Source organism: Enhydra lutris, unplaced genomic scaffold (assembly GCF_002288905.1).
Source record: "Enhydra lutris kenyoni isolate GAN:26980312 unplaced genomic scaffold, ASM228890v2 scaffoldscaffold88, whole genome shotgun sequence".
Taxonomy (NCBI): domain Eukaryota; kingdom Metazoa; phylum Chordata; class Mammalia; order Carnivora; family Mustelidae; genus Enhydra; species Enhydra lutris.
In genome coordinates, this window is record NW_019154172.1 from 2,978,746 (window position 1) to 2,991,332 (window position 12,587).

The 12,587-nt window shown below is 39.7% G+C and overlaps 1 protein-coding gene across 3 annotated transcripts in view; it reads right to left on the reverse strand.

The window, feature by feature from the left end:
• The window catches only part of LOC111162016 (regulation of nuclear pre-mRNA domain containing 2), a 98,040-nt gene that overhangs the window by 49,625 nt on the left and 35,828 nt on the right, over positions 1-12,587 (reverse strand). For all 3 annotated transcript variants that reach the window (XM_022526169.1, XM_022526170.1, XM_022526171.1), the window contains exon 2: positions 8,211-8,340. In XM_022526169.1, coding sequence (XP_022381877.1) covers positions 8,211-8,340 — 130 coding nt within the window. The remainder of the gene's footprint in view (positions 1-8,210; positions 8,341-12,587) is intronic.

Below are 12,587 nucleotides of genomic sequence, written 5' to 3' on the forward strand. Positions count from 1 at the left end.
TAATATAAAAATATTTTTAAAATAATGGTCAGAGCAGTGATTTTATAATATTAATTTGTTAATAAAACTGTAGGAGTAACTGTCATTATCAACCTCATCATCACAGCAGCAGCTAACATTTATTAGGTGTTTATCACTATTCTAAGCACTCACCCTGTAACACAGTATTTATTCATTTAGTAGTTCCCAGACCCTGTGAAATAGGTACTATTATGGGCAGATTTACACAGATTAAAAAAAAAAAAAAAAAACCACCTCAGGCTGATATCAGACAATAAGAACACAGTTAGAAGGCTATTATAAAAATATAAACATATCAGATAGAGATGATAATGGGAAATTTAAAGACAGAAAAGGAGGAAGAAACAGCAAAAGAGTCTGGTAAGTGACTCAGAACAGATGGGACAAGAATTTAAAATTACTAAGGGGCCATTGTAAGATGAAAAACTCTTCAGTTAAGTTTAGGCAAACTGTATTGTAAAATGGAAATAACAGGAGACTAAGAGTCAGAAAAATCTCAGTTCTATTCTCATCTCTTTTATTAAATTGACATTTTACTTTGGGCAATTCTTAATGGCTCTGGCCTTCAGTTTTCTCATTTTATAAAAAGAAATAATAAAATTCAATTTGCTTACCTGAAAAGTTGGTTACCATGAGTTTCAAATACCATTTGTATAAAAATTTTCAATTTACAACCTATTTTTACACAAACTGTGGGAGTAGGGCTTTATACACATATAAAGTAGATTACAGTTTTAGATGTTGAGCTGAATATCATATAATAATGAGGCAGTAAATCACAAAAAGAAGTTGAAGACATGGTCAAAAAAAAGAAGGCAGGGGCGCCTGGCTGGCTCAGTCGGTAGAGCATGTGACTCCTGATCTCAGGGTTCTAAGTTCGAGCCCACATTGGGTGGAGAGATTACTTAAAAATAAAATCTTTAGGGGCGCCTGGGTGGCTCAATGGGTTAAGCCTCTGCCTTTGGCTCAGGTCATGATCTCAGGGTCCTGGGATGGGGCCCCGCATCAGGCTCTCTGCTCAGCAGGGAGCCTGCTTCTCCCTCTCTCTGTCTGCCTGCCTCTCTGCCTACTTGTGATCTCTGCCTATCAAATAAATAAATAAAATCTTTAAAAACAAAACCAAACCCTAAAAATCTAGATAGAGTTATAGTAGTTATTAGGATATGAGTAAGAGTTTAATCCATGAGTAGATAAGTCTCCAAGAGAATGTATGTAAAGAGAGAAGAAATGCGGCTATCAGTTTAGTTAGAAAACTGGGGCACCTGGGTGGCTCAGTCAGTTAAGCATCAAGACCCTTGGCTTTGGGTCAGGTCATGAACTCAGGGTCATGAGATCAAGCCCCGAGTCAGGCTCCAAGTTCAACATGGAGTGTGTTTGGGATTCTCTCTCTCTCTCTCTCTCTCCCTCTACCCTGTCCCTGCCTTGTGTGTGTTCACAAACATGCTCTCTCTCTCTCTCAAAATGAACAGATCTTAAAAAAGAGAAAGAGAAAGAGAGAAAACTGCCCCAATTCAAACTCCCAAGTGCTTTCAAGATTTTCTTCAATAACCAACAACTAGCCATGAAGTCATCAGAAGCCCTTCTTATGGTGGGTTTATTTCAGAGTACCAAGCTCATTGTTTCCCCAAAATCTGTCATGACATCTTTCCCCAACAAAGGTCAGACATACATGCAATTTTCTCTACACCCTGAGAGTCAAAAGAACACATTAAGCTGTAATGATAACAACTAGTATAAATACACTTTTCAGTTCAATTAAATAAGAAAATTTTAAAAAGCAAAAATGACTGCCTTTTATAAAAGCCTGGGATAGCAAAAGGACTTTGGTAATCTCCATCCACATCAAAGATATAACCTACTTTCATACAATCCTGGCATAATACAAGCAGACCTTCAGTTTTTCCCGGGATTTTTCTATAGTCTATATATAATGTGTGTGTGTGTGTGTGTGTGTGTGTGTACACACCACTGCTGGTGGCAGAATAGACCATAGTCTTCCAAGTGGTAACTCAACTCTGACATTCATAAAGACACTTTCCCTGTGCTTCAAACTGAATTTTCTACTGTTCTGTTGTCACAATGATGTACACATCCAGATGAATGGCATTTTTGTCCCTTAGCTAGTATCCCTAGGACACAAATGGCAAAACTAACACCATCAGGCTGGTTTACCTTCATTTATGTCCCACCCTCTCACGTGTAATTTTCACTAAAATAATGACTAGTATGTCCAAAATAAAATCTCCAAGTTCTCACTCTATAGAATTTCAAACCAGTGAAGGAAGAATAAACTGAAATTTAATTTAAAAAGGAGCTGTAGGGCACCTGGGTGATTCAGTTGGTTGAGCGACTGACTTCAGCTCAGGTAAAGATCCTGGAGTACCGGGATCGAGTCCCACATCGGACTCCTAGCTCCATGGGGAGTCTGCTTCTCCCTCTGACCTTCTCCTCCTTATGCTCTCTCTCACAAATAAATAAATAAAATATCTTTAAAAAAATAAAATAAAAAGGAGCTGTAATAATTAGATAATTTTTTGCAAAGAAAAAGTTTCCTAACCCATCTGAAAGCACCAGTTTCCCTCTTTGGTCATCTCTCTTAACATACGGCAGCAGCCCACCCCACACCAACTTTTAGTCTGGTGAAACCAAGTAACTCCTTAAAGGGATTAAAGGAATAAAATGAATGCCCTAATGCAGAAGTTTTTAACAGGTTGCCTACAGCTCAAATTTAGTCAAGAGATGTGTTTTGTTTGGCTAGCAGTAACTTTTTAAAAAAATGTGATTTGGTATCACACGTTTAAAAATGGGGAGACTGCATATAAAAATCCAATTTTGATCTAACTTAAAAAGTGAAAAACTCCTGGGGCACCTGGATGGCTCAGTCAGTTAAGCATCTATCTTAGGCTCAAGATCTCAGGGTCCTGGCATCCAGTCCTGAGTCAGACTCCCGGCTGGTGGGGAGCCTGCTTCTCTGTCTCCCTCAGGCCCTCCCCCTGCTTGTGCTCTCAAATAAATAAATAAAAATCTTAAAAAAAAAAAAATGGCAAGAAAGTCCTTAGAAGGTCTGGCAGCATGTGTTAACACTGGACTTCTACTGCTTAATGGCCAAAGGCTAGGTAACTGCTGCTACTATTAGATGGGTTCTTCTCCACATTCAAGATACCTCACTCATACATGTGACTGGCCTGGAACCTCTAGTCATTTGCCCCTCCTGAATTAAAGGGATTAAAACAACAGCCTTAAATTAAGATGTAAGAATTCACAAAAGGGTAGAAATGAATCTAAAGTATATGTATGAATAGAAATTTAAAAGAGGGGGCGCCTGGGTGGCTCAGTGGGTTAAAGCCTCTGCTTTCGGCTCAGGTCATGATCCCAGGGTCCTGGGATCGAGCCCCACATCGGGCTCTCTGCTCAGTGGGGAGCCTGCTTCCCCCTCTCTCTCTGCCTGCCTTCTCTGCCTACTTGTGATCTCTCTCTGTCAAATAAATAAATAAAATCTTTTAAAAAAAAATTTAAAAGAGGGTAGTAGTGGTTGGGATGGGGATGTTTATGGAATACTAAAGCTCATCTCTTACAATCCCCTCATTTATCATATATTGTGTAATTAATTTCTTTACAACCAAGAATATATTGTTCACTGATACAGTCTTCTACTTCTGCTTCTATTAGAGTGTTAATTAACAGAGTTTAATTAATAACTGATAGGGGAAATCTAGCCTTACTATTCTTTAAAACAATTATCTTTCATATGTTATCCTTCTACATTAAACCCTGTTGAGATTTTGACTGGGATTACAATAAATTTATAGATTACATATTGGGAATCATATTTTTTTTTTAGATTTTATTTATTTATTTGACAGACAGAGATTACAAGTAGGCAGAGAGGCAGGCAGAGAGAGAGGAGGAAGCAGGCTCCCTGCTGAGCAGAGAGCCTGATGTGGGACTTGATCCCAGGACCCTGAGATCATGACCTGAGCCGAAGGCAGAGGCTTTAACCCACTGAGCCACCCAGGCACCTCGTGGGAATCATATTTTTAACAATACCAAAATCTTTCTCTTCAAAATGGTACATAATAATCTAACTTTTCATTTATCCAGATCTTTAATACCATTGAGTGACGTCTAAAAGCTTTCTTTATAAAAACCTTAACATACTTCTTTGGTTTGTTTGTTTGTTTTTTAAAGATTTTATTTATTTATTTGACAGAGAGAGAGACCACAAGTAGGCAGAGAGGCAGGCAGAGAGAGAGAGGAAGAAGCAGGCTCCCCGCTGAGCAGAGAGTCCAATGCGGGGCTTGATCCCAGGACCCTGGGATCACGACCCAAGCTGAAGGCAGAGGCTCTAACCCACTGAGCCACCCAGGCGCCCCAAAACCTTAACATACTTCTTACTACATTTAATCGAGTGGGATCTCTTTTATTCTGGGGAGCAGTACTTTTTGTTGCAAAAGGAATCTTTTCTCCTAATTACATTTTTAAATTGGTTACAGCTAGTACTTGAACTTGAATCTGACTTTGTATGAAGTCTCTTATTAGTTGACTTTATGTGAGCTGAAGGGTCAGCAAACTCTGACCCTCAGGCCAGCTACCTATTTTTGTAAATAAAGTTTTACTGGAACACAGCCATATGCATTTGTTTACCTGCTGTTTTATAGCTGCTTTCATGCTAGAATAGCAGAATTGAGTAGTGACAACAGAGATTCTAGGGCCTACAGAACCTAAAATACTTGCTATCTGGCCCTTTATAAAAAAAGGTAGCCCATCCCTGATGTAGGTAACAACAATCCTATCTCTTCTAAATGTACTCTTTTTACTTATTCAGAAATGAATGGGATCGCCAGCATAATGGCAAATATGAATGATGTCAGAAGACATCCTTGTCTTGGAATGCTTTTATTGTTTCACTGTTAAGTCCTATGTTTACTATAGGTTTCTGAAGATACCCTCGTTAAGAACATTTTCAGGGGGCGCCTGGGTGGCTCAGTGGGTTAAAGCCTCTGCTTTCGGCTCAGGTCATGATCCTGGGGTCCTGGGATTGATCCTTTAGTTGAATTGGGCTCCCTGCTCAGCAGGCAGTCTGCTTGTTGCTTGTCCCCCTTCTTCTGCCTCCCCACTGCTTGTGCTCTCTCTCTCAAAACAAATAAAATCTTTTTTTTAAAGATTTATTTGACAGAGAGAGAGAGAGAGAGAGAGAGAGAGATTGTGCACAAGCAGGGGGAGCGGCAGGCAGGGGCTAAGCAGGCTCCCCACTGAACAAAGAGCATGATGTGGGGCTTGATCACAGGACCCTGGGATCATGACCCAAGCTGAAGGCAGACGCTTAATGACTGAGCCACCCAGCACCCCAAAATAAATAAAATTTAAAAAAAAAAAACAAAAAAACATTTTCAGCACTTGAAATTTTAATTTGAAAGACTAAATTGGGGTGACCAATGGCTCAGTTGGTTTAAGTGTCTGACTTCAGCTCAGGTCATGGTCTCTGGATCCTGGGATGGAGCCCTGTGTCTGACTTCACACTCAGCAAGGAGTCTCTGCTTGTCCTTCTCCCTCTGCCACCCCCCCTCAAAAAATAAAGAACTGAAGTTTATTCTGAGATTATGTCCTTCCACCTTTTTCTGTGAAATTAGTTAAATTAATACAAAGAAGTTGTTTTATTTTTATTTTTTTTTAAGATTTTATTTATTTATTTGACAGACAGAGATTACAAGTAGGCAGAGAGGCAGGCAGAGAGAGAGGAGGAAGCAGGCTCCCTGCCGAGCAGAGAGCCCAATGTGGGGCTCGATCCCAGGACTCCGAGATCACGACCTGAGCCGAAGGCAGAGGCCTTAACCCACTGAGCCACCCAGGAGCCCCCAAAGAAGTTGTTTTAAAAAATACCTTTGCCTAGTAAAATAAAAGCTGACAACTCTATATTAACCCATGAACTAGGTCATAAAACCTAAGTCTAGGAAACAGTAGGTTAAGTTATAAAAAGACTATAGTGATATTTACAGCAGAAACTCTAAATGGAGACCATCCAGCATATTGCTTTTCTTACTCTAAATTATACTGGGTTTATATATGTAAAGAAACAACACAGACTGTGGTTAAGTGGGAAAGAACATGTGCTTTGGGGTCTAGACAAGCTTGGGTGGGAATTCTGTCCCTCCCCACAACCTGCCAGCTGTGAGAACTTAGGCAAGCTACTCCCCACAACCCTGCCAGCTGTGAGAACTTAGGCAAGCTACTGAATCTCTCTAACCAGTTTCTTTCTCCTTAAATGGGGACAAAGTAGCAACAAAGTAGTTGCCCTCAGGATTCAATGACTTAAAGCACACAAAGCACTCTGTATCATATCTGGTCAATTTCAAGTGTTCAATAAATGTTAGGTGTTATTGTTATTATTTTATGTACTTTTTAAAAAGATTTTATTTATCTGACAGAGAGAGACACAGCGAGAGAGAGGGAACACAAGCAGGGGGAGTGGAAGAAGGAGAAGTAGGCATCCTGTTGATCAGAGAGCCTGAAGCAGGGCTCGATCCCAGGACCCTGGGATCATGACCGAGCCAAAGGCAGATGCCTAACAACTGAGCCACCCCAGTGCCCACCCCCTTTTTTATTCACAAATTTTACTTTTAAGTAATCTCTATAGCCAATGCAGGGCTTTAACTCACAGCCCAGAGATCAAGAGTCCCATGCTCTACCAACTGAACCAGCTGGGCACCCCAATTTTATGTTCTTCTGACACATGTATAAATCTTTTAGTATATTCACCTAGCACCAAAATAAACACCTCAAGTTAATAATCCAAAGGAAAGAAAAAGGATCATTCAATTTTGAATGGGTTAATAGCTAACAAATGGATGGATAATGTGCAATATTATTTGAGGAAATACTCAGCAATTTTGATTGTTCTACATATTTACTTATCCTCTAATTGTGTATGTATGTCTCTTGCACCAAATAAACAACTTGCAAATATGGATGAAACACAAGGAAGACACTATTAATAGAGAGTAAAAATAACATCGAATTAAGTATTCCAACACTTTGGTAAATGCTGGTTACAATTTCATTAAGGATGGAATAAATCAATATGAAGTTCAGAACAAAAATTTCCATTTCTCTTTAATTACACAGATATCATAGAGGGGTCAAGATTTCAAGAACACTGAAAGAAGAAAGGAAATGTGGGGGAAAAAAAAAAAAAGGAAAACAGAAGGAGCTATTGGAAAGAAGTACCAACCAAAGAGCTCCATAGGGGAGCTATATGGTAGGAGAGAAGAGGCAGAGAGTAAATAGCAAACAAGCTTTCAAAAAGAGAATAGAATAAATAAATAATTTTTTAAAAAAGAAATTATTTATTTGACAGAGAGAGAGAGTGAGCCCACAAGCAGGGAGAACAGGAGGCAGAAGAAGAGGGAGATGCAGGCTGCCCAGCTGAGCAAGGGGCCTGATGTGGGGCTCAATCCCAGGACCCTGAGATCATGACCTGAGCTGAAGACAGACGGCCAACCGATGAAGCCACCCAGGCGCCCCCAAAAATAAAATCTTAAAAGAGAGAGAGAAGAAAGAAGTTTTATTTTTTATTTTTTTAAAGGTTTTATTTATTTATTTGACAGAGATCACAAGCAGGCAGAGAGGCAGGCAGAGAGAGAAGGAGAGGGAAGCAGGCTCCCTGCTGAGCTGAGAGCCCAATGCGGGACTCGATCTCAGGACCCTGAGATCATGACCTGAGCTGAAGGCAGCAGCTTAACCCACTGAGCCACCCAGGTGCCCCAGAAGAGAATCTTTTTTTTTTTTTTTTTTTTTTTTTTTTTTTTAGAGATTTTATTTATTTATTTGACAGAGAGAGAGAGAGAGATCATGAGTAGGCAGAGAGGCAGGCAGAGAGAGAGGGGGAAGCAGGTTCCCTGCCGAGCAGAGAGCCCGATGTGGGGCTCGATCCCAGGACCCTGAGATCATGACCTGAGCCGAAGGCAGAGGCTTAACCCACTGAGCCACCCAGTTTTAGAAGAAAGAAGAAAGAAGTTTTAGAAAAAAAATGTATGTATTAGTGGGAAAGTGACATGAACAATTTGGGCAAAATATTCGTGGATCTTCAAGCATGTACAACTTTGAACAGTTCTTACTGATAGGTCAAAAGGAAAACTAAAATTCTTAATGTTCTAAGCTTGAATCCCCAAAAGCAGTAAGAATTTACTTACTTCACTAGAGCAGCTGCTTCAGGAAGGACATCAGCAAATGATTCTCGGAAAATGATTGCATTTTTCCTTTTGCAGTTCTGTATGACGTCATTGGCGAGGTAAAAGAGATTTAAACGGTGGGGATAGGCAGCTAGAGACAAAAAAAGACAACAAATAAAACCAAATGAGTCAAATTATACTTTGTTCAACTTATTCCAAATACAGTGTTCTCAAACTGTGTAACCACTATTATGTGGGTGGAGAACAATAAACAGACAAGTGAACTAATGGATCAATTTATTGAAACTAGTGCCTAAAAGCACTGATTGTCTCAGGTTAATATTCTGTTCAAGGTGCTCCCTGAGTAGATTTCCACTTTATAGATGTTTGGCACTAAAAAACTCATTAACTCTGGAGAAGTTAAAATAAAAACTGTTCTCCCAAACATTTGCAAAGATAAACTCTGCTGAAACAACTCAACTTGTTGCAAAAACACCAAGGTTAGTGGAAAGAGCCTGGGCTTTAGAACCAGTTAAAATGTGACCTTCGGCAAACTGCTTAACCTCCTCTGCATTATTATTATAGCTACACTCTTTTCATCAATTAGTCCTGATACTACTCAGGTACACCTAAATACTGCCATCTAACTGGAAGCAACACTGCTCCTACTTTGAGAACTAGGTCCTAGGAAATATGTAATTTTATCACACACACACACACACACACACACGGAGATCAAATTCTTCTAAGGCCCGTGACAAGGCCCAAACAATTTGCTTTCTGAACTCAAGCAAAACCATCCCAAGTTTTGGGGCACCTGGGTGGCTCAGTAGTTAAGCATCTGCCTTCAGCTCAGGTCATGATCCTAGAGTCCTAGCATCAAGCCCCAGATTGGCCTCCCTGCTCAGCAGGAGGCCTGCTTCTCCCTCTCCCACTCCCTCTACTGGTGGGTGTTCCCTCTCTTGCTGTCTCTCTCCGTCAAATAAATGAGTAAAAATCTTTAAAAAAAATTTTTTTAAAAGCAAAACACCCCAAGTTGCATTATATCCTGGACAATTTTAATGTCCATTTGGATGATCCATCACATTTTCTAGTCTCAAAATTTTGATCTTAAATTCTGTGACCTCTTAAGAACTACCTGCACATTTTAAAATCCCTTTTCTGACCACAGCCTCCTATTCCCCTTAAATCTGTCACTTTTATCAAGATCTCAGTTCTACATTTTTCCTAACTTTATAGTCACTTTTAGTACTCAATTTTTCTCTATCAATTTCAGCCTTTGATCTATTATTTAAACTTTTTTTTTAGAGAGAGCGAGAGTGAGAGAGAATGTGTGCGCATGCCCACAAGCAGAGGCTCAGAGGATCCTCTGCAGGATCCATGCCCAACACAGAGCCCGACTCAGGTCTCTATCTCACAACCCCAAGATCGTGACCTGAGCCAATATCAAGAGTCAGACGCTTAACCCATGAGACCCAGGTGCCCCTAAACCACTCTTTTATTAAAACTTCATTTTCGGGGGGCCTGGGTGGCTCAGCTGTTAAGCATCTGCCTCCAGCTCAAGTCATGATTTGGGATGGACCCCTGCAACGGGCTCCCTGCTTATCAGGAAGCCTGCTACTCCCTCTCCCACTCCCCTCCGCTGGTGTTCCTGCTCTCACTAGCTCTCTCTGTCAAATAAGTAAATAAAATCTTAAAACAAAAACAAAACAAAAAACTTCATTTTCTATCATATGCATTCAACAAATCCTAAATCTAGATCAACCTAACTGTGCCTTTACTGCACTTTTATTTCTGCTCTTGGGTTCTGATGAAGAAAAATCATACCACCAGGAAGACTGAAATCATAAATCTAGTCTCCTTCAGCTGGGCCCTCAACGTCACAATGCTACAGTCCTTCCACATGTTCTTTATTATCATCAGAAATCATTAGATGTAAATTCTATTCTCTCAAAAAAAAAAAATCCATATTTAAACCCAACCAAATCAACTTACCTGAGTTAAGATCTTTCAGATTCAAATATCTGAAAGAGTTCTCACTGTCTCCACTTTAACTCCCATTAATTCCGTACCTATAGGAGCTACTTTTGTTTTTCTGTACTTAAAATATGCAATCTAAAGAGCTTTATATAAATTATGCCATCTAATTTATGTTGCCACCACTGCACTCAAATAAGAATTACCAATAAATTCCAACTTATTAAACCTGATGAAAATTTTTAAAATGTTATTTCATTATGGCTTTTGGTACACAGAATAATCTGTTAGGGTAATTCCTCTTTGGTTTCGGTCATAACCACTTCCCTGGTTTTCCTACCTCTCTGATTCCTTCTCCATATATACATGGGTGACCATGTGTAGACAGGCAGCTCCACCTGCGACCTTTAAATGTTGAATTCCCCAGCGTTCTCTCCTGAGCACTCCCTCCATTCACCCAAGGCATCATGTTCTAAGATTTCAGGTATTAAGTTAGATAGTTTGTTCCATTCCTGACTCTTGTCCCTTATTAGCTTTGGGGTTTTATACACTACTTAACTCTTCTATAGAACACTTTCTTTTTCTTTGTAAAATGACAACCTCACAGGGTTGTTACAAGTAATGAAACAAGGTATATAAAGCTTTCTGGATAGTGCTTAGCACACAGAAAATGAAATGCTATCAGTATAACCATCCACTTTCACAGCCTTAATTCCCACCACCTATGCATCAATGACTCCCATGTCTATAGGTATCAAGCCTGGATTTCCCTTTATCAGTCAATGCACACATCCATGTTCAAGTCTCAGAGGCACCTTGGCTTGATTTTTCAGTATTAATAATAGTCCTCCTCTACTACTGAAGTACCCTCCTAACTGGTTATCTTACCTCTAGACTTAGTCTCCTCAAATTTACCTTCTACATTGCTAAATTCACTTCTACTATGCAAACAATATCCAAGTTGTTTCTCATATCAAATCCATCAATGATTTCCAAATGCTTACTAGAAAATGCCTGAACATCTTGGTCTCCATTTATGAGCTGGATCTTACCTTCTCTCTTTCAGTCTCATCCCTTCCCTTTCAAAGTTCTATTCTTAATGAAATACAGTTCCCAGAAAACTTGCATGTGTATTCTCTCTCCTTCTCTCTCAGAATTTTCCTTTTCTAATATATCCCATCCTGAATACCTTGTGTTTTCTACTCATCTACAGAAGTCCAAAATACTTACTTTAACTCATGTCAGATTTTGCCCCCCACCTTATCACTACTTCTTCCCCAAACAAACCACTCACAATGATTTTAACACAACTTCTTTCCAATGCAAACCCTACAGTCAAATCACTACAGAAAGTCAGGAAGAAATGAGAAAAATTGGCTGAGGTAGTCTGTGAAAATGCCTAAAGGCAGTGGGATTTGAGAAGACCCCTCCTGCATGATTTTCCAAACCCTCTGCAAACTAGTTCTTGCTTACTTGTTTAGCCTCAACTTTAGCCACTCTCCCTTAAAGCCGCTGTTTAGTGAACTACACTTTGTCTCAAAGTCAAGCCCCACCTCCTTCCCTTGTCTGGACACCCATTTCAACAGGCTAATTCTTTTTCTTCCTTCAACTCTCAGCTTAACATATCACATCTTCCACAAAGCTTCCCCTGGCTCTTTAAGACAAGGCCTTTAGTAGATCCTGAAGATACGTGTGTCATACACTTACCACACTGTAGTGTACTTGTCTGCACCTTCCACTAGAGTGTAAGTTCCCTAAAGGCTAGAATTCTGTCTTGTTTAATGCTATGACCTCAATGACTAATTGAGTAACTGGCAGGTGCTCAAACAGTATTAATTAAATGTCTGATGAAGAAGTTAAATTTTTGTATAGGCAGGAAGAAAGGGGAAGAGCACTCTAGCAAGAACAAGTCATGAGTAAAGGTGCAGAAAAGAATTGTGCAATGAGTGTCTTTTGTTTTGCAGAAGGGAAAAATTTAGGCTAGATTTTTAAACTTATTTAATAATACTTATAGCATTTTCTATGTGCTAGACACTGTTTTAAAGAGGATACAAATATGAACTGATATCCTTACAACATCCCTATGAGGTTGGTACTGTTATCTCCATTTGAGAGACAGAATGATGTGAATTGTCACATCTAGTAGGTACTGAAACCAGAATTTAAGTATAGATAGTTTGGCTCAAAAGTTTGACATTCCTTTTTTTTTTTTTTTTAAAGATTTTATTTATTTATTTGACAGACAGAGATCACAAGTAGGCAGAGAGGCAGGCAGAGAGAGAGGAAGGGAAGCAGGCTCCCTGTTGAGTAGAGAGCCCGATGCGGGGCTCGATCCCAGGACACTGGGATCATGACCTGAGCCGAAGGCAGAGGCTTTAACCCACTGAGCCACCCAGGCGCCCCTCTTTTTTTTTTTTTTTA